The 22,862-nt window shown below is 48.0% G+C and overlaps 1 protein-coding gene across 1 annotated transcript in view; it reads left to right on the top strand.

The window, feature by feature from the left end:
- The first annotated feature begins 201 nt into the window (after nucleotides 1-201).
- The window catches only part of LOC140410679 (protein downstream neighbor of Son-like), a 49,849-nt gene continuing 27,188 nt past the window's right edge, over nucleotides 202-22,862 (top strand). Inside the window, exons 1-2 of the mRNA XM_072499067.1 lie at nucleotides 202-528; nucleotides 21,521-21,993. Of these exons, the coding sequence (XP_072355168.1) occupies nucleotides 213-528; nucleotides 21,521-21,993 (789 nt within the window). The 5' untranslated portion in view covers nucleotides 202-212. The remainder of the gene's footprint in view (nucleotides 529-21,520; nucleotides 21,994-22,862) is intronic.

Raw genomic sequence — 22,862 nt, 5'->3', positions numbered from 1 at the left:
TTTCAGAGGGTAGGCGCAGAGGCTGGATGGGCCGAACGACCTCGCTCTGCAGGGTTGGGATTATTTGAGGGAATAGAAACTACAACTCCCATGATGCTCCAGCCGTGCGGGCGCGGGCACTGCGCATGCTCCGATTTGTGTTGCCGCGATGCAGGCTGGGATGTGAGTTCTTCCCCCCCCCCCCCCTCCCCCCAAGCCAGTTCCCGGTGACCATGGTGGGCACGTACTGCTGTGTGCCGGGCTGCTTCAACAACACCCTCAAGAACAAGGAGCTCTCCTTTCACGTCTTCCCCAAGGACGAGGCGCTGCGAGGCGTTTGGATCAGGAACCTCTCCCGCCTGGACGAGAGGAAATTCAGCGTGTGGCAGCCCAAAACCCACCACAAAGTCTGCGACGCCCACTTCGCGGGGGGCAAGAAGACCTACATGAACAATGTGCCCATCGTCTTCCCCGTGAAGGTCGAGAGGTCCCGCAGGAAGGAGCAGGCCAGGCTGCTGCTGCTGGGTGCCAGGGACACCAGCAGCCCGGGTACAGTACTCCTCCACTCCGCAGCAGTGGGTGCCCCCCCTCGGGGAGGGGGGATCCAGTCTAAAGTTTCTCACCCCCCCCCCCCCCGCCCCCTTGAGATCAGCGACTAAAAAAATGTGGCAAACATTGGAAATTCGATTAATTTTTGAGCCAGGTTTCCAGTCGCAATAATAATAAATACTTGGCCCTCTTGTCACAACGATCGTTGCAGGGATGTGGAGATTTCCAATTGAGCTGCAATGTGTTGTTTACAATGTGTTGTGAGCCGAACTCTTCAGCGGTGCAACTGTTATATAGTCCATCATTTTTTTTCTGAATTGAGTATTTTGAGGTGATGTGTTTCTCCAACGGGTCTGGGAGAGAGCTGATTATTTTTAGCTTCCTCCATCACGCCATTCGCCCGCCAAGAAAACAGGAAAGCGGTGTGTTCCATTGACACTTGAACATGCCATGGAGCTGGTGTGTGTGTATGTGACCACTATCCCGGGACACTTGTCCTTCTTTGTAGGTCAGGCAAGCAATCTCAGAAATGAGAGGCATCAAAAGCAAAGAAAATAGATTCCCCCCCCCCCCCCCCATTGTCAGAAATTCCCCTGAGGACACTAAGCTGGGTTGCAGATTCTGCCATTTAGTGGCACAGTGCTTTGAAACGCACTGCCTGAGTTATTTAATGAAGATTGTGAGGCGGGTTTTAAAATGGGAAATAGGTATTACTTCAGTGGCAGCATATGTTGTACTGTGACAGATCTATTCGTGAGGTCTGATATCCGTGAGTTACACAAAACTTACTGACTTCAGCAGAGCTCAATGCTATTGACATTTTACACGAGCAACAACCACAATATTTTATTCACAGCTGATTTGTTGTGCCTTTCGCATCAATCTGTCTCTCTGGTTCTTGTACGGTTCCGGGTGCTTCTACTAGATGCCAGTCATAAGTGTTCACACTGGCTGAATTGCAAGGTTGTTTTCTAGGATTATGTCCTCTGCTTTCATTGTTCCCTATTTTTGACGAGCAGTGTGACATCAATTCAGGAAAAGTCAAACTTTGATTAATTGTATTCAGTTAGGATTGATCAGAAAATGAGGTTGGGGCTTTATGTGGATATGTTACAAACATGGTAATTCAGAGACCTGAACAAATGATCTGTGATTTATAGGTTCAACTGCCATCACTGTATCTGCAGAATTTCAATTCAGTTAATTAAATAAAAACACGGAATAAAAACTTAGGGTTAGTAATAACAACAATGAAACTATTAATTGTTGTAAAAAAAAAACACCTTAGTTCACTAATGTGCGTTAGGCAAGGAAATCTGCCATCCCTATCCAGCCTCCCATACATTATACCAGACCCACAAAAATGTGGTTAATTCTTAACTACCCTCCGAAATGGCCTAGCAAGCCACACTGCTATATAAAAATGACAACAAAAGCCACATATAAGACTAAACCTGAAGGAATAATATAGCATCAACTTCCGTACAGGATTCAGAAGCAACAACGGGACACTTATCCCAGTTGATGCAAAATTCTTTTCACTAATATTCAGGCACTTGTGCCAAAATTGGGAGAGTTGGCCCAGGGACAATAGCTTGACAAAATCATACCTTGTAGCCAATGTTCCAGACTCTTGCATCCTGTCCCACAGCAGGACAAACCCACAAGATATGGCATTGTGGTGCACAGAAGTGAGGGAGTGACCTTGGGAGTCTGAAACATTGACTGTGACGTCATGAAGTGCTAAAGTACCAGTCAGAAATGGACAAAGAAACCTCCTGGCGATTACTACTTGTCCTCCCTCAACTGATGAATGAGTACTCCCCCGTATTTGGAAGCAATGAAGGGCACAGAAAATACTCTGTTCTTCACCACCGACCAAGCCCGAAGAGAAAACCAACAAGAGAGAAAAAAACTTATTGACCATATCCTCAACAATATATCTGTTGCCAATGCATCGGCCCATAACAGTATTGGTAGGAGTGATTACCATACAGTCTTAGTGAAGACAAAGCTCTGAAGGCATGGCAAAGCTGGTCATGGATGTTGGTGGGAAAATAAATAGCTTAACAGAGGAGAAGGGTCTATTAACATCATCCTGAATGATGGCACAGCCACCACTTGAATATAAAAGTTGAGCCTGAAACAAGTATAATAGTTGAGCCTGAAACAAGTATAAAAGTTGAGCCTGAAACAATCACCTTCATCTAGAAGTGCCGTGTGCCTCTTGAGATCCCCATTATCGCGGACACCAGTCTTCAGACAATTGATTTACTTCACGTGATACCAAGAAATGGCTGGAGGCACTGGATACTGAAAGACTGTGGACCCTGTCAACATTCTGGTAATAGTACTGAAGACTGGTGCTGCAGAACAAACCGGGCCGGGAGCCAAGTAGAGCTGGAAAAGCTCAACACCATTCAGCACAATGCAGCCTACCTTTTTTGGCACCCCATCCACCTCCTTCAGCATTCATTCACTCCACCAGCGATGCACAGTGACAGTACTGTGGAACATCCACAACATAAACTAGAGCAACTCATCTTGGCTCCTTTGGCGTTACCTTTTAAACCTGTAACCTCTACCACCTCGATGGAAAAGGACCATAGAACGTGAGAACACCACCAGTTGCAAGTTCCCCTCCAACTCACTCACCATCCTGGCTTGGAACCATATCAGGGTTCCTTCAACGTTGTTGGATTTAAATCTTGATACTCGCTCCTTTATAGCATTGTGGGTGTTCTGACACCACATGGTCAGCTGAGGTTCAAGACGGTGGCTCAGCAACACCTTTCAAATACATGAACGTGCAAATTTGGAGCAGGTGTAGGCCATTTGGCCCCTCAAGCCTGCTCCTCCATTCAGTAAGACCATAGCTGACCTGATTGTGGCCTCAACTCAACATTCTGCCTACCCCTGATGACTCCTAAGAGTTCCAAAGATTCACAACTTTCTGAAAGAAAATATGTCTTCTCATTATCGTATTAAATGAGAGATCCCTTATTTTTAAACTGTGTCCCCTAGTCCTAGTCTGGGAAACACCCAATCAGAATTCACCCTGCCAAGTCTCCTCAGGGGGTCTTATGTCATTCAATAAGATCACTTCTCAATCTTCTAAATTCCAATGAATATGACCCATCCTGTCCAATCTTATTTTGTCTCATGTTTTCCAGCGGATAACCTCCGGTTGATCTTCTCAAGGCCAGTTATGGATGGGCAATATATGTGGGCATTGTCAGCAATGCACACATTCCTTGAATTAATTTAAAAAGGGTAGAAATTCCACATAAATGTCTATGAACCAGTTTGAACAAATTCACATGTGGAGCACAGATAGAATAGTGGCACCTATGGCATTGTAACAGAAGGTCTCCTACTCTGAATGTCTGGCAGTTAAGTGCAATACTTCTCACTATGAAATTCAATTGAAAATTATTAATTTCAAATACATATTTTAGAATTATGTTTGAGGGTTCAGGGAAAATAAAATCACAGTTTTATCTTTTTTGAAAATTAAAGTTGAGTTCACTTCCTTAAATTTGTAGAGTTTAAGAGATTCCACCATTGATTCCTTTTCTAAAAGATAGAATGAGCTGAATTGTTTACTTTGTTCCATATAGCTTTGTATGCAATGATATGATTTCAATAGCTATACAAGATAATTAAAATTCAGCAGGAATCAAAATTTCAGTTATACATGCTGCCGAAAGGAGTCCAACAATTTATTGATTGTAATTTGCAGTTCTGGGAATAGCAAAATTGAGAGGCGAGATAGCTGGCTTTACTTATAAATCATTGAATGGGGAATAAGGTCATAGGGATTGCCTTCTCACAGGCTGGGGACAGAGGAACAGTGAGTCAGCCAGCTAGATTTGGCCTGACTGAGCAAGGGAAACTTGCTCTTCTCAAGCCTGGAACTGGACAGGATCAGAAGGTTGACAAGAGAAAGATTAAGCAAACCTGCTAATAGAGATAGTACGACTAATTGAATCAAGGTAAGACTTGATTATATCTGTTACTCTGTACATTCATTTACTGTCTAAAATGAAACAGCCTAACCAGTCAAACCCTGTCCTTTGCGAAGATTGGAAAAGTGCATAAAAGCACTTGCAAAAGACTGATCAGATTGCTAGAAGGTCACGTTGCTGCACTCCTGAATTACACTATATTACAAAAGATATTGAGTGCGATTTACGTAAATGCGAACAAAGTCCCATAGCGAGCGCGTTTAGCCATGTATTTCCTGGCACTCGTAGCGCTGAGACACACAGCATTATCAAACATGGCTACTGTGTTAGATAGGGGGCCTCAGCCGAGGCAGCACACAGCCCCGTTTTGTGGACTGAGGAGCTCCGGGGTGGGATTCTCCAATAATGGGGCTGTGTCCCAACTCCAGCATGAAAACGCGGGCAAATCTTTTTCTTTAGGAAAGTCCCAGAGTGATTCTCCTACCTGGTGCTCCTCGCAGCTCCGGCGGCCAATACGGGCCTGCGTCGGCCGCCCCACGCGACATGGCGGACCCACACCGCCACCAAAAAGATAGGCCCCCCGAGGTCGCGCGTGCCCGCGGTTCGGTGGCCCCCAATCGATAGCCTGGCCGTCTGTGAGAAGCCACCCCCCCCCCCCCCCCCGCCAAACCAGGGCAGCCGAGGACTGAGACTGCAGCCGCCACGCCGAGTTCGCGACGGGTGGGACCATGAGAGACCCACGCCGTCGGGAACTCGGCCAGTTACACTCAGAAAATCGCCGCGGGGGCCTCTGTCTATGGGTCCCTTCACGCCGTTTATGCGGGGAACGGAGAATCGCGGGAGCGACGTCGCGCCGGATTTCAACGTCCATTCTCCACCACTGCGCAGATCGTGATTTCGGCTGAGAGAATCCCACCCCCAATCTCTCGGGCCCCGACCAGACCTCAGACCCCTCCTCCCCCAACTCACTACGAAGGAGTCCCGGGGCCCCTCTGCACCCCCCAATACACGCGCAAAGCACCTCCGCCCGATCACTGCGCTCAAAATGCCAGCTTGGCACCCTAGCGGCAGAGTACCCAGATGGCACCAGCAGTGCCATGGTACCACCCTGCGCAAAGGGCATGTACCTGAGGGCCTCCAATCCCCTGGGATACCCACACGAGTGCCATTCCATCTGGTCCCCATTTGTGGAGAACAGCACTGAATGGCGTCCACCTGAGGTCTCCGATGCGAAGGTGAAATATCCCAACGCCTCAGGTGCTATGGGAAACTGCATATTACAGTGAGTCTAGCTGTCTCGCTCTAATATGCAGATTTTTAAAAAAGTGATTCTGCCCATAATGGTTGAGATTCACATCGCAACATCTCGCGAGATCGCATTAGATCTCGAGAGGTGTTGTGAGCCGGGTAGATCCCAGGGTCTCCCGGCTTCTGTCGGTCATGTTGCGCTGCAGCGAACTGCTTTTCAGGTTCATCGTGGTTGTTCGATCGCGCCCATTGTTTAGAATTGCCACACTCCATAAATCAGATGTTCAGACTGCTAATCAGCATGTCGGGCACTGCCGTAGAATATCTAAGGCAGACTCAAAACTTGTAATAATAAGCGGGATTCTCCCGAATCCCCGCCATGGCCCGACGCCGGCGTAAAAAGCGGCGCGAACCGCTCCGGCATCGGGCCGACCGGAAGTTGCGGAATCCTCCGCACTTCCGGGGGCTAGGCCGGTGGCGGATGGATTGGCGCTGTGCCAACTGGCGCCAAAGGGCTGGGCCGAGATAGCGCATGCGCAGAACCGCCGGCGTGGTTCCGCGCATGCGCAGACCGGCCAGCGTATTCTAGCGCATGCGCAGGGGGGTGTCTTCTCCACGCCAGCCATGGCGGAGCCCTAGAGAGGCCGGTGTGGAAGGAAGGAGTGCCCCCACGGCACAGGACAGGCCCGACCGCAGATCGGTGGGCCCCGATCGTGGGCCAGGCCACTGTGGGGGCCCCCCCGGGGCCTGGTCACCCTGCGCCCACCCGAGGACTGCACCAGCCAGCCTACCAGCCAGGTCCCGCCGAGTGGGACCATGTCCAATCCACGCCGGCGGGACTGGCCAGAAACCGACGGCCGCTCGGCCCATCAGGGCCCAGAAAACTGCCGGGGGAGGCCGCTGCCAACGGCCCCCGACCGGCGTGCCGTGATCCCCGCCCCTGCCCGGAAACCGGTGCCGGAGAATACGGCAGCCGGCGTCGGAGCAGCGGGGCGGGATTCACGCCCCCCCCCCCCCCCCCCCGGGGATTCTTCGTCCCGGTGGGGGGGTCGGAGAATCCCGCCCAATATGTTTAAAATTAAAGCATACCTACTAAATGTAAATTTGATACCTAAATTTGGCGAGGATACTAGAAAGGGAAAATAATGGACAAAGACCTTGTGATCAGTGAACTAGGTGTGGTGAGCATTGTTCTTTCACCTAAGAGAGCTAGAATTGAATGGCAATGTAATGAATGGAGATGATCTCTTCTAGATGTGATGGTGTTAAATAAAGTCAGTTTGAAGAGTATCAGCCCAGTTTCATAGCATTAAACTGCCAATATTTTTTTAAAAACTAGAGCCGCGTTATTCAAAGGTTGGAACAATATTGACTATATGTCATGAAAATGTCATGCTAGTGCAATAAAAGCATCGCTGCAAGCATATTGATGCTGCTGGGGAACATTGCTGGATGAACACAATGTGAATCTCGTCCAGATTATATCTGACCCAGAAAGGCATGTGTCTGTACAAACATGGAATTTTTCTTCTTCCAAGCTTAGGATGTTTCAGATTTGACCTATGTCAGCCTGTTATCTGCCAATGTATACTTTTTAGAAAGTTCAGTGGCCTCAGTTGCTGCTTTAAAGAGTTGATTTACATTACACCTTTACCTACTTGTAAGTAATATAACCTGGAATGTAATAGTTCCATCCTTTAGTTTGGATACTTGTCTGGCCACATGACAATTTTTTCAATCTGTGCAAACAAAGCAAATAGTTTGTGACCTGATGCAATATAGACCACTAATCTGCTTTATTGAATAATTGCATAGTAAACTAAACACAATGAGCAACAGTTATGATGGATTAATAAAAGTTATATTTGCATTGATGAACACCCCAGTATTCAACTTCTACTGGCTATTTTATTTGATCTTCAGCATTCATTCCTATGGTTCACAGAAGAGTGTATTTTTCCTTCCATCCTCTGTCTTTTCCTGAGCCTGCCTTTTTCAGACTGACTGCCTGTGCGGTAAGCTGTTTGCAAAAGTCATGTGGTCTTGTTTTAGTGCCAGTTTCTCGCTTTAATTCTGGCCGTACCCACCCAGAAAGAGATCAAAAGAATGGATGTAAAATATTTGTCAATTTCAGAGACAACTAACAAATTGCTAATTATTTGCAAGCCACGAGGAAATGGTATCAAAGCCAGCATCTTAACTAAAATAAAAACAGAAAATCCTGGATAAATTCAGCAGGTCTGGCAGCATTTGAGTGGAGAGAAACACAGTTAACATTTCAAATCCATTGACTATCCTACAGAACTCAACTATCAGCCATCTCACAACCTTTTCCTTTGTTTTCACAAATATTGGTCTTTAACTGGGCTTCAATGCAGAGTGCAAGAGGACAGGTCAGGAGCAGTACCAGACATACCTAAAAATGAGGTGTCAACCTGGTGAAGCTACAACTCAGAACTATCTGCATGCCAAACAGCATACGCAGCATGCGACATGCGATAAACATAGCAAAGCAATTCCACAACCTACTGATCAGACCTACTCTCTGCAGTCATGTCATGTCCCATCATGAGTTCTGGTGGACAATTAAAATAACTTACTGGAGGAGGAGGCTCCACAAAAATCCCCATCCTCAATGGAGACCATGCAACAATGGGAACCTTATTCAAATTTATTTTCATACAATAAGTGGGCATCCCTGCTGGAAAATCCCCCCCCTCCCCCTGTCCGTCTGTCCGAAAAGCATGCCGCCGGAGTTCCCAACAGGTTTTTACAAATGGGAAACTGGCAAAGAGAACCTGCAGGAGGTGCACAGATAAATACAGCTCCTGGGAGAGTTGGGCATGCCCAGGCTGTCAGACAGTACCCTGATACTGCCCCCTGATACTGCTAGGGTAGTGCTTCAGTTGGGATAATTCAGGGGGGTGGGGGTCTGTGTCTGGGAAGGATCCTCTTTTTACTTTTTATTGTTTTTAGATCAGGGCACCTTTTTAAAAAGATCTTTTGCTAACTGCGTTTGGTGGTGAAGCGGGCTGGTGCAGTGCCCCCCTTGGTTCATACCCTCCTTTTCCTACCTGAGTTGACACTTGGTCAAAAATGAAAAAATCCTGCCCATAATTATAAGTAAGACATCATTGAGAGTGTGGTCATATTTCTGGTTATGCAAAAAAAAAAACACTTGTAGAGTGCAACATTACCCATCTTCCTGCGACACTTTCACATGCATGACTGAGGCTAGTTAATTCTGAATGAATTCTCTCAGTTACAATCAAATCTCAATAACATCAAACTATAAAAAGGATTAACATGCATTTATGAAGACATATTTTATGTTTACGTTTTTGTCCTATATTAGCTTATTTTCCTGTCCTACCACAAGTGGCATTGAGTATATGTTTGACAAATAGCAGATAGTAATTTTGTGTAATAGCACACTCATGATTAGGCTATCATACATCGTCATATAAAAAAAATGTAGGTCACTGTGGGGCATGAAATGGCAGTTGAGAAAACAGTGGATTTCATATCATCTGGCTGTATTGCTCTGTAACTTACTTTTGGAGTGCACATCCACCTGCTTCTGACCTAGCCCTGCTTGTCTGTTTTGAAGGTGGAGTGCCAGTTGTTCAGCACCGAGACTACTCTGTGTATGCAGAGACAGTTGTGTATGATGGACGCGTCAGCGTACATTAAAATTAATGCAATATTTCATGAGGAACTGTGGTAATTGATGAGGGAGTTCCAGATATTCTGCTAAATTTGTTTTTAATGCACATTGACTGCCGTAGCACAATCCAAAAGCTGAAACTTATGTGGAGGGGTGTGTAATGCGAGAATGGGACACAGACCAGGTACTGGAGAGAGATGACTGTAAGATAGTATAACACTTGATGGGCCAATCTTGCCTTCACTTTTCATGTGCATTATGCCTTTATTCTTGAGTTAAAGTCAGCTGAGACTTGCCTAAAATGAACCCCTTTGAACCTTTGATTACAGCATCAGATTGAATTTTGAAGCATGCATTTAGATTAAAATTAGATTGATCAAGTTCTGCAAATGACTCCAGAGCACCTCCATATACACAATACACTACTAGTTCTTGTTATTCTGAGAAAAATATATAGTTTACAAATGTATATTTACAAACAGTGATTCCATTATTCAAACTTTCTTATGTATTATTGATATCTGATGATTTTACTGCAGAATTTCTAAGGGGTAGCTAACATACACATTCTAAAGTGGTTCAGTGGCTGTGTGTGACACATTTTGATTATGTGTAATATGTATTGTTACGATATAAATTTTTTTTTTTTTACAAATTTAGAGTACCCAATTCAATTAAGGGGCAATTTAGCTTGGCCAATCCACCTACCTTGCACATAACAAAGAACAAAGAAATGTACAGCACAGGAACAGGCCCTTCGGCCCTCCAAGCCCGTGCCGACCATACTGCCCGACTAAACTACAATCTTCTACACTTCCTGGGTCCGTATCCTTCTATTCCCATCCTATTCATATATTTGTCAAGATGCCCCTTAAATGTCCCTATCGTCCCTGCCTCCACTACCTCCTCCGGTAGTGAGTTCCAGGCACCCACTACCCTCTGCGTAAAAAACTTGCCTCGTACATCTACTCTAAACTTTGCCCCTCTCACCTTAAACCTATGCCCCCTAGTAATTGACCCCTCTACCCTGGGGAAAAGCCTCTGACTATCCACTCTGTCTATGCCCCTCATAATTTTGTATACCTCTATCAGGTCGCCCCTCAACCTCCTTCGTTCCAGTGAGAACAAACCGAGTTGATTCAATCGCTCCTCATAGCTTATGCCCTCCATACCAGGCAACATTCTGGTAAATCTCTTCTGCACCCTCTCTAAAGCCTCCACATCCTTCTGGTAGTGTGGCGACCAGAATTGAACACTATACTCCAAGTGTGGCCTAACTAAGGTTCTATACAGCTGCAACATGACTTGCCAATTCTTATACTCAAAGAACAAAGAAATGTACAGCACAGGAACAGGCCCTTCGGCCCTCCAAGCCCATCTTTGGGTTGTGGGGGCAAAACCCACGCAAACACGGGGAGAATGTGCAAACTCCACACGGACAGTGACCCAGAGCCGGGATCGAACCTGGGACCTCGGCGCCGTGAGGCAGTAGGGCTAACCCACTGCGCCACCGTTCTGCCCTATGTTACGATATAAATGAGTTTGATGTTCTTCTTACATATACAGTATCAGTCATTCCTCCATTTGGTCCCAAATATTCACTCTCTCACCTCCAGCAGGCACTGAATCGTGTTCCTTGCTATTTACTACCCTCTTCCCATGACAGTGGCAATGCTTAACATCTGAGCTTTTAAAAAAAATATATATATATTTTGTATTCTCCTTTTTCACATTTTCTCCCAAATTTACACCCACCAACAATAAAATAAACAATAATCAGTAACAAATATGTCAATCCCCATATCAATAAAACGATCCCATCCTCCCACCAAACCCCAAACATTAGCCTGCATGTTCACACAAACAAATGACAAAAAGGCATTGGGACTCACCCATAGTCGCCATTAACAGGCCCCCCAACCCTCCCACCCACCCATCCCAACTAATGTTCGATGTTATCCAGTTCTTGAAAGTGCGTAATGAATAATGCCCATGAATTGTTGAACCCTCCATCCTTCCCCTCAGTTCAAACTTAACCTTCTCAAGAGTCAAGAATTCCAACAGGTCCCCCCGCCACGCCAGGGCACAGGGTGAAGAGGTTGCTCTCCAACCTATCAGGATCTGCCTTCGGGCGATCAACGAGGCGAAGGCTACAACATCTGCCTCCGCACCCGTTTCCAACCCTGGCTGGTCCGACACCCCGAATATGGCCACCAGGGGGCCCGGGTCCAGTTTCACGTGCACCACTTTAGAAATTACCCTAAAAACCGCCTTCCAGTAATCCTCTAGCTTTGGACAGGACCAAAACATATGAACGTGATTAGCAGGGCCCCCCGCAAAGTTCACACACATCTTCTACTCCAAAGAATCGGCTCATCCTCGCCCTCGTGAGGAGTGCTTTGTATACCACCTTCAGCTGTATCAGCCCCAGCCTCGCGCACGAGGTGGAGGCATTCACTCTCCGGAGCACCTCACACCAGAAACCCTCCTCCATACCCTCTCCCAACTCTTCCTCCCACTTTGCTTTGATCCCATCCAGTGGTGCCTTCTCTTCCAAAATAGCTCCATAAACCACCGACACTACCCCCTTCTCCAGTCCCCCTGTCGTCAGCACCTCCTCCAGCAAGGTGGAGGCCGGTTCCACCGGGAAGCTCTGTATCTCCATTCTGGCAAAATCTTGAACCTGCATGTATTTAAACATTTCCCCCTGCTCCAGCCCATAATTTGCTTCCAGCTCCTTCAATCCTGCAAACTGACCCCTAAGAAACAAATCTTTCAGTGTCTTAATCCCCTTCTCCCATTTCTGAAAATTTCCATCCCACTGCCCTGGCTCAAATCTGTGGTTCCCCCGAATCAGCATTTCCCTTGACCCTGCTCCCAACCCGAAGAGTTGGCGAAACTGCCTCCAAATTCTCAATGAAGCTATTATTAGCAGACACCTTGAGTATTTCCCCGGGGTCATCGGGAGCAGCGCTGTTGCTAGTGCTTTCAATCCCGACCCGCTGCACAAACTCTCCTCCATTCTGACCCAGTGGGAATCAACCCCTCTGACCCAGCTCCGCACCTTCTCCACATTCGCCGCCCAGTAGTTATACATCAGGTTCAGACGATCCAAACCCCCTGCCTGCCTTCCCCTCTGTAGCAGCATCTTTCTAACTCTGGCCACCTTCCCTCCCCTTATGAACAAAGTCATCTTTCCCTCAATCTCTCTGAAAAAAGCCTTTGGCAGGAAAATCGACAGGCATTGAAAAATAAACAGGAATCGCGGCAACACGTTCATTTTAACTGCCTGTACCGACCCGCCAGTGACAGAGAGAGACCATCCCACCTTGCCAGATCAGCTTTCACTCTCCCCACCACCCCACCAAACTAGAAATGTTTTACCTGCGGTGCCCCCCCCCCCCCCCCCCCCCCCCGCTCCCGGGCAAATTTCTGTGTGAACAAAAAGTAGTCCAATGAGTATTTTTCTTTTTTTTTTCAGTGTAAGTATTTTAATTCTTATTGCAAAAAATAAATATATATATATATATATCTGTAGCTACAAAGTCATGTATGCAAATGTGTTCATCTAAGTTTCAGATTCTGTGGACACATGTTGGGCTAACAATTAGTTTACTGTGTTTTGGGCACAGGGTGGCAATTCGCACTCTGCCCATGTTCATTCGGATTCAGGTGGGCAATCTGCCAACTTGTGTACCCACCTCAGCTGCATGGTCGCAGTAACTGGCCAAAGGGAGTCTCACATTCCTTCCTTCCTCTTAACTTTGCTGGCTTCTACTGTACTTAGCAGGCAATCCAAGTAGCTTTGTTCACAAATCCTGTGGTGCAGCTTGGCTGCTTATCTTCAGGGCAGGCCTAATGGGAATCTGCACTGAAGCTAATTGCTGGAATTTAACACACAAATGTGAACATCAGGGCAGAGAGATGGTTTCGGGGTGACAGGTGATGTTGGAGGCATTAATGGTGCAGCTGGAAAGATGCCACCACTCTTCAGGGTGACCAGGAGGCCCTCCGTGATCACAATCAAGAGAGAGTGGGCCAGGAAAGTCAGCTCCCAGAGTCTGGGCCCAAGGACAGCAGTACCACAAGAGGTACAATGAATGCAAGTTCACACAACCTCTCCTACCCATTACAACAATATGCTTAAGATACTAAATGCACCACTTCCTGGCATGGTGCCCAACATCCACATCCTCACCCACCTAAAAATGCTGCGAGCTGCACGCCCACCTCTTGCTGCCTTCACACACCTCCAGCTGGTCAGCGTCGGCAGGCACCTCACCCAACCCCATTGCTACACAACCACTGACCTTTTGCCCTCTCTCTTGCAGGACAAGGTGGGACACATTAAAAGGGAACAGAGCAGAACCAGCAAGGGACAAGCAGGCCTGCAGATCCTTAACACTATGGAAAAGGTGGCTCTCACCATCATGGGGCCAGCAGTGACAGCATCTCTGGCGTTGGTTGCACTGAATATTGAGGCTATTGGGCTGTCCTTGCATGTGTTAAGTCATCTGAACGTGAGTGGGATGCTGCCAGGCCAGGGGTGAAAGATGGTTTATTTTCCAGCTTATTGGACAGTGGAACATCAGATAGGTTTTTTTGCAGAGGATTCAGATGAGGACCTTGATGGGACAGCAAGCAGAAGAGGGCTGATGGATATGCACACCAAGATGTTAGGTGCATTGCTTGGCCCACCAGACAACCTCCCATCACTGTCAAGGTCCTTGGGGGAATCTGGGCCCAAGGTAGCAGAGGGCATCATGCAGAGCTTGCCCTATCATCAGCCTCTACTCTTATTTGCTTGACATCCTGCAGACCCAGAAGCGTTACCATTGCTGCCCATTATCTTTTTGTGATCAGGTACCCTGCTCCTCTGTCCTCTTTGTGGAGTCTATAACACTCTACAGCAATTCCAGAAACCCTACACAAAAGAACATCTGAAACACTCCAGAGTATTTCCAAATACATTACAATAGAAAGTGTTGTGAAAATTATGTTACCTACAATTTGGGTGTTTCACCCTTCGAAGAGGGAGCTTGGAGCCCATCTTGCAACCGCATCATGCCAGATCTTTGAATAGTGATGAATGATTGCATGCACAGGACCTGTGTCATCCAAATTTATAATCCTGGAATTACAGCAGCCAATTGTATGTTGTCATGATAGCGCTGATGCAGCGCCTTCCAGTGCACGCAAGGAACTCGCCTGTGTACATACTCCTAATGTAATGATGTGTAGACTGTGTAGGAATGGCCAGCGGCAGGGCACGCCACAAAAGTGGCACTAGGCCTCCATTGCGCAGAACCTTAATGCTGCACTTTTTGAGAAAGCGTATTCAGTGTTAAATGGCCAAGAATAAGTTCATTGGGGTTGGTTTAGCACAAGGCTAAATCGCTGGCTTTGAAAGCAGACCAAGGCAGGCCAGCAGCACGGTTCAATTCCCGTACCAGCCTCCCCGGACAGGCGCCGGAATGTGGCGATTAGGGGCTTTTCACAGTAACTTCATTTGAAGCCTACTTGTGACAATAAGCGATTTTCATTTCATTTCATTTAATTGTTTTCAGTCTATTCTATTACTCAACAGAGTCAGTCTTGTGTCATAACCACTGAAGAGAGGACTGTTTTGAGGTAATTATTGGCGAGACAGCGATATCAGCAACTGGATTCAAGTACCTGTAATAAATTACTGTTTTCTTCCAGAACAAATTCAGGTTACAAAGAATTATGAAAATTTCAACATACACATGTTCCCGGAACAGTCCTACAATCTGCAATTGCGACTAGTCACATTAAACCATTTGATTTATGTTATCATGGGAGTGCCCCCACGAAAGCACGGTGGCGCAGTGGGTTAGCCCTGGTGCCTCACGGTGCCGAGGTCCCAGGTTCGATCCCGGCTCTGGGTTACTGTCCGTGTGGAGTTTGCACATTCTCCCCGTGTTTGTGTGGGTTTCACCCCCACAACCCAAAGATGTGCAGGATAGGTGGATTGCCATGCTAAATTGCCCCTTAATTGGAAAAAATAAATTGGGTACTCTAAAATTGGGGGAGAAAAAAAAATGGGAGTGCCCCTTTAAGAAAGGTTTTTGTCTTCTCACATGGCTTCAGTGATGTCATTTTGTGGGTGGAGCTGAGCTGTGGCCGTGAGGCTTGTTTTACTCTCGCTTTCAGTTTTGACTCTGTGGACTACAGACAAAAGAAAATAAGTGTTTTGGCCCGTGTCTATTTTCATTTTAAAGAGTTGTTCCCGGAGAAACCCCATTGATTATAGCTACCTGCTTTGGTAACATAAAAGATTTTGTTTTCCAGAAGGGTTTAAACCTGCTGGTGAGATGAGGTCAGAATCTCAGGAAAAGCCAGTCTTATTCAAGTGAGAATGCAGAGTGCTGGGCCACGCCCTTGAAAAGGGATTTTGGTTTTGGTTTATGGGATTTTGTTTTTGAATTGGAACAGTTAAGTGTTATACATAGATTACTGTATGTGGTAGTCTGTGTTAGAAGGATTACTGTACCTGGTAATGCCGGAATACCATTGGTGGAGAATGTACTTGTTCCCATTGGTTAAGCCTGTATGTTAGCTCCGCCCTGCAAGGCGGGGTATAAGAGCCCGTGTCGCCCCAGCAGCTTTCTTCTGTACCTGCGCTGCTGGGGGAAACATCTAGTGTATTAAAGCCTTCAATTGTCTCCAATCTCGCTTCTGGAGTTATTGATCGTGCATCAATTTAATACACTAGTTTTTAAAGAATGGAGCTCCGAATCAAGCCGGAGTGTCTGCAACTCAGCCCCCACGCGGCAAACTCAGCGGCAACCTTCAAGCACTGGCTGGCGTGCTTCAACGGATATCTCGGGACGGCCGAAAACACACCCACGGGAGAACAGAAACTATAAATTCTGCACTCGAGGGTGAGCCCAGAAATCTACACCCTCATCGAGGACGCGGATGATTTCCATGCCGCAATGGAGCTGCTGAAAGGACATTATATTTGCCCTGTAAACCAGGTCTACGCCCGACATCTACTAGACGAGGCGACAAATCCCTGGGGAATCACTGGAAGAATTCTACCATGCGCTCCTGGTATTGGGGAGAAACTGCAGCTGCCCGCAGGTTTCGGCGAGCGACCACACAGAACCTTTGATCCGGGACGCTTTCGTTGAAGGTATGCTATCCTCCCAGATCCGCCAGCGATTGCTGGAGAAAGAGACCCCAGGCCTCAAGGAGGCAAGGGCCCTTGCCGGCTCCCTGGATGTGGCCTCCCGAAGCGCCCGCGCTTACGTCCCCGACCGCGCGGCAGCCCCCTGGGCAGAGTGGAACCCCCCCGCGGCCGACCCCGAGGCATCTCCCATCCCCCCACAAGCTTGTGCTGCGAGACGGCCTGGCAAACACGGGGGGCCCCGCTGCTATTTTTGCAGGAAAGCCAAGCACACCCGACAGCGCTGTCCGGCCCGTTCATCCATCTGTAAGGGATACGGCAAAAACGGCCACTTTTTGCCGTATCCCTTACAGGGATCCACTTTGTGGCGATCACTTTGTGGCGGTATGCCAGGCCCGGGCGGTCGCTGCGGTCTCCGGAGGTGAACACGGACCGCCACCCCAACCCTCTCCATGGACCCCGGGCGCCGCCATCTTGTCCCGCGCACGCCACATGCGATGGATGGCCACCGCCATTTTGTGCACCCCCAGCCATGTGCGACCAGTGGGCGCCGCCATCTTGGATGGACTCCCAGGACCCCAGTTCGGCTGACCAAACACCGCCCGAAGAGAACATCCAACTGCTGCCACGATTAGCCTCGGTGACCCTGGACCAGTCTCTGCCCCGAACACTATCGACTGCTACGACGACGGTTCTTATCAATGGGTATGAAACGTCCTGCCTAATCGACTCTGGGAGCACCGAGAGCTTCATACACCCTGACACGGTAAGGCGCTGTCCTCTCCCCGTCCACCCCATTAATCAAAAAATCTTCCTGGCCTCCGGATCTCACTCAGTCGAGATCAAGGGGTTTTGTGTAGCTAACCTCACGGTCCAGAGAAGGGAGTTCAAAAACTACCGACTCTACGTCCTTCCCCACCTCTGCGCGGCTACACTCCTGGGGTTGGACTTTCAGTGCAACCTCCAAAGACTAACTTTCAAATTCGGCGGCCCTATACCCCCCTCACTGTCTGCAGCCTCGCGACCCTCAAGGTCGATCCGCCTTCCCCATTTGCGAACCTCACCCCGGATTGCAAACCAGTCGCCACCAGGAGCAGACGGTACAGTGCCCAGGACCGGATCTTTATTAGGTCAGAGGTCCAACGGTTACTGAGGGAAGGTGTCATTGAGGCTAGCAACAGCCCCTGGAGAGCTTAAGTAGTTGTTGTAAAGACCGGGGAGAAGCATAGGATGGTCATCGACTACAGTCAGACCATCAACAGGTTTACGCAGCTTGATGCGTACCCTCTCCCCCGCATATCCGACCTGGTCAACAGGATCGCGCAATACAAAGTCTTTTGCACGGTGGATCTTAAGTCCGCCTACCACCAGCTCCCCATCCGCACTCGTGACCGCAAATACACTGCTTTCGAAGCAGGTGGGCGACTCTATCACTTCTTAAGGGTTCCCTTCGGTGTCACTAATGTGGTCTCAGTCTTCCAGCGCGAGATGGACCGAATGGTTGACCGGTACGGTTTATGGGCCACATTCCCGTACCTCGATAATGTCCCCATCTGCGGCCACGACCAGCAGGACCACGACACCAACCTCCGAAAATTCCTCCAGACCGCAAAAATCCTTAACCTCATGTATAACAAGGATAAATGCGTGTTCAGCACCGACCGCCTAGCCATCCTCGGCTACGTAGTGCGTAATGGAGTTATAGGCCCTGACCCTGAACACCCTTATGGAGTTCCCCCTCCCGCACTGCTCCAAGGCTCTGAAGCGCTGCCTCGGTTTTTTTCCTACTATGCCCAGTGGGTCCCCAACTATGCAGACAAGGCCCGTCCACTGATCCAATCCACAGTTTTTCCCCCGTCGATAGAGGCCCGCCAGGCCTTCAGCCGCATCAAAGCAGACATTGTAACGGCCACGATGCATGCCATCGACGAGTCCCTCCCCTTCCAGGTCGAGAGTGACGCGTCCGACGTAGCTCTGGCGGCCACCCTCAACCAAGCGGGCAGACCGGTGGCCTTCTCACGCACCCTCCACGCCTCCAAAATCCGTCATTCCTCAGTCGAAAAGGAGGCCCAGGCCAAAGTAGAAGCTGTACGACATTGGAGGCAGGAGATTGGCCGGCAGGAGATTCACTCTCCTCACTGACCAACGGTCGGTTGCTTTCATGTTCGATAATGCACAGCGGGGCAAGATAAAAAAACGACAAGATCTTACGGTGGAGGATCAAACTCTCCACCTACAACTATGAGATCTTGTATCGTCCCCGGAAGCTAAACGAGCCTCCTGATGCCCTATCCCGCGGCACATGTGCCAACGCACAAGCGGACCGCCTCCTAGCCCTCCACGAGGACCTCTACCACCTGGGGGTCACTCAATTTTTCCACTTCATCAAGACCCGTAACCTGCCCTACTCCATCGAGGCGGTCAGGACAGCCACCAGGAATTGCCAAATCTGCGCGGAGTGCAAACCGCACTTCTACAGGCCAGAGAAAGCGCTCCTGATAAAGGCTTCCCGCCCCTTTGAATGCCTCAGTATGGATTTCAAAGGCCCCCTCCACCGACCGCAACACGTACTTCCTGAACGTACTCCTGGTTCCCATTCGCCATCCCCTGCCCTGACATGACCGCAACCACTGTCATAAAAGCCCTCCATAGTATCTTTACGCTGTTCGGTTTCCCCGCCTACATACACAGTGATAGGGGGTCCTCCTTTATGAGCGACGAACTGCGTCAATTCCTGCTCAGCAAGGGCATTGCCTCGAGCAGGACGACCAGTTACAACTCCTGGGGAAACGGAGAGGTAGAGAGGGAGAACGGAACGGTCTGGAAGACCGTCCTACTGGCCCTGCGGTCCAGGAATCTCCCAGTCTCCCGCTGGCAGGAAGTCCTCCCGGATGCCCTCCACTCCATCCGGTCACTGCTCTGTACCACGACCAACCAAACACCTCACAAGGAAGTCCTCTGGGACCTCGCTCCCGACCTGGCTGGCAGCTCCCGGACCCGTCCTGCTCCGAAAACACGTGCGGGCGCACAAATCGGATCCATTGGTCGAGAGGATCCATCTCCTCCACGCTAACCCTCAGTACGCCTACGTGGCGTACCCCGACGGCCGACAAGATACGGTCTCCCCATGGGACCTGGCGCCCGCTGGATCCCCACATAAACTCCCGCCACTAGTCCCACCCTCCCTCCCACCGGCGCACCCCACAGCCGCCCCCTCCCCAGGTGAATCGGTTCTTTCACCGGTCCTGTCTAGGCCCTCCCGCCCACCGGCGCACCCCACAGCTGCCCCCTTTCCAGGTCAGTCGGTCCTTCCACCGGCCCCATCTAGGGGTGATGAAGCTGCCACAGAAGCCGAAACCACACTCCCGGAGTCACAGACGCCCGAACTTCCACCGGCATCAAAACCAAAGCTACGGCAATCGCAGAGGACGACCAGGGCCCCCGATCGACTAATTGCTTCATTTTAAAATGTACATTACTGTTATAAATAGTTAAGGTGTAATAAGGCAAAACGCTGTACGGAGGCATTACGGTATCTTCATAACTGTAAGTTCTACCACTTTACCACGTTGTAATACGAAGCCACCACCCCCGCCGGACTCTCTTTTAACAGGGGGTGAATGTGGTAGTCTGTGTTAGAAGGATTACGGTACTTGGTAATGCCGGAATGCCATTGGTGGAGAATGTACTCGTTCCCATTGGGTATGTTAGCTCCGCCCTGCAAGACTGGGTATAAGAGCCCGTACCGCCCCAGCAGCTTTCTTCTGTACCTGCGCTGCTGGGGGAAACATCTAGCGTATTAAAACCTTCAGTTGTCTCCAATCTCGCTTCTGGAGTTATTGATCGTGCATCACTGTAGCTGTGTGATGTCTTTATGTTTGTAATTGATAAGAATTCTTGCTGTTTGTTTGTTTTTTATATATATATAGACTCAGTTCTTAGAATAAAGCTTATTTTGATTAAAATGTCTAGGAAGTCTGATGAATCACACCTGAAGGGAAGGCTGTTGTGCTCATCCTAGCCAAATTCAACATAAAGGTTGTAGGTCAGGTGGAGTTCATAACATACTTTGGTGTTTCTAAGCCCTGGCCCATAACATTATGAATAATCCAATTAAATACATTCCACAGGTTATGGCATTAATATAACAATACTTAAAATCATCTAATTATCAAACATAAATATTTTTTTCCTTATTACAAGTTCAAAACCCTGGTGTTTACTGAGATTCGGGTTTCAATTGTAGCTTTAATAGCTGTTTGAATCTGGGTGTAAAACATGTGCTGGCCGAACTTGTTTGAAGAAGAGAAATTGTTACTCTAAGGAAATCAGTCCCACCTCACAGGAGCATAACTAAGGAAATCAGTCCCACCTCACAGGAGCATAACTAAGGAAATCAGTCCCACCTCACAGGAGCATAACTAAGGAAATCAGTCCCACCTCACAGGAGCATAACTATGGAAATCAGTCCCGCCTCACAGGAGCATAACTAAGGAAATCAGTCCCACCTCACAGGAGCATAACTATGGAAATCAGTCCCACCTCACAGGAGCATAACTATGGAAATCAGTCCCACCTCACAGGAGCATAACTAAGGAAATCAGTCCCACCTCACAGGAGCATAACTATGGAAATCAGTCCCACCTCACAGGAGCATAACTATGGAAATCAGTCCCACCTCACAGGAGCATAACTATGGAAATCATAACTTGTGCTGCTCTTACCAGCCGGTTGAGAACTGTAAAATACTGGGAATATCTGCATGAAGAAGGAATTGTAAAGCAACACGATAAGAATATAATGATAATAACTGCTGTGTACAGTACAAACTTTAATTGCATTTTGGTTATTTTGCCTTTTTCTGGTAACTATGGCTTTTCTTAATATCAACAAATGTCACACTTTTGCTGTCAGGCATACAGTGTAATATTAGCAAGTTTTCTTATTTTTCTTCAGGCCAGCAGTCACAAGGTGGAAATCAGTTTAACTATCCCCAGAATGTCTTGGCATTTCACAAGAGGATAAAGCAGAACTATGGCCAGAGACATCAGAAGGATCTTCCAAAAAGACCCAAAGCACCTTTTGCTAGTCCTACAGTTCCAAAGGAAGGATCAGTTGTCGCATCTCTGTCACTGAATCATCAAGAGGGCGAGGACGAAAAAGCCCGGTTTGAAGCTGCACAGACTCTGCTGGATATCTTTAAAGTTAATTCAGGCTACGAAGGTGTTCAAATGACCACCGTGTGTGAGGCACTGCAGCAAATAAATGAAAAACTGAACACAGAAATTGCTGGCTTGAAAGATGAGCACCGGTATCTGAAGGCAGAATACAAGCAGATCAGTGGGGAGCTGAAGAGATTTAAAGACGGTGAACCCAAATGTTGCACTCAATTTCCAATTTATTCAACTGTTCCACAGCTGCAGACCAAAGTAAGTACTGAACTCAAAAATGTGGTTTGCAATGTTAAGTAAAACATTTTTCTGTTTGCAATGCACAGTAAAGTTGTTTTTGTTTCATTTACTACATTAAGAAGTGAATTTACTGTTTATTAAATGGAGCTTTGGCGGGTGCTATGAAGGCTTAAGAATTTTATGCGAGTTACTGTTAACAAGAAACCATAAAACAAATAGGAAGTGACCATGATGGTGAGAAATTGAAACAAGTGTAATTGGTATAAAACTGTTGATGTGCAAACATGCAACAATAGATGGGGAGAACTGCTGTCAGGTTTTCCCACAATCTTCAGCCACTCTGTGCCCAATCAAGGGTTTGACCATCTCCCTCAGTGTACCTGTACAGGCGCTGGAGTGTGGTGATTAGGGGTTTTTCACAGTAACTTCAGTGCAGCGTTAATGTAAGCCTACTTGTGACAATAAAGATTATTATTAAAATCCGTATTCTCCCAGTTCACAGTAGAGAAAAAATTCACCAAAACCATTGGAGTGCCCGACGACACCCCGCTCACTATCACATATCTCCCCACTGAATCCACCAAAATATTATCCACCCTCCTATTGATCAGCACCTTGGTCCCCCTCGTCCTCGCGCCAAAGCTCGAATGGAACACCTGTCCCACCCCTTCCTCTTGTCTTGTCTGATCCCGAACTCTCAGATGTGTCTCCTGCAAGAAAACAACATTCGCCTTCAAACTTTTTAGATGGGCAAACACCCGAGATCTTTCAACTGACCCATTTAACCCCCTTACGTTCCACATAACCAGCCTGATTGGGGACCTCTGCCCCCCCCAGTTAACCAGCCACGGCTCTCCCACTTCACTCTCGTTAACTAATAATCATCT

Source organism: Scyliorhinus torazame, chromosome 4 (assembly GCF_047496885.1).
Source record: "Scyliorhinus torazame isolate Kashiwa2021f chromosome 4, sScyTor2.1, whole genome shotgun sequence".
NCBI classification, from domain to species: domain Eukaryota; kingdom Metazoa; phylum Chordata; class Chondrichthyes; order Carcharhiniformes; family Scyliorhinidae; genus Scyliorhinus; species Scyliorhinus torazame.
This window is presented reverse-complemented; position numbering and strand designations above follow the sequence as displayed.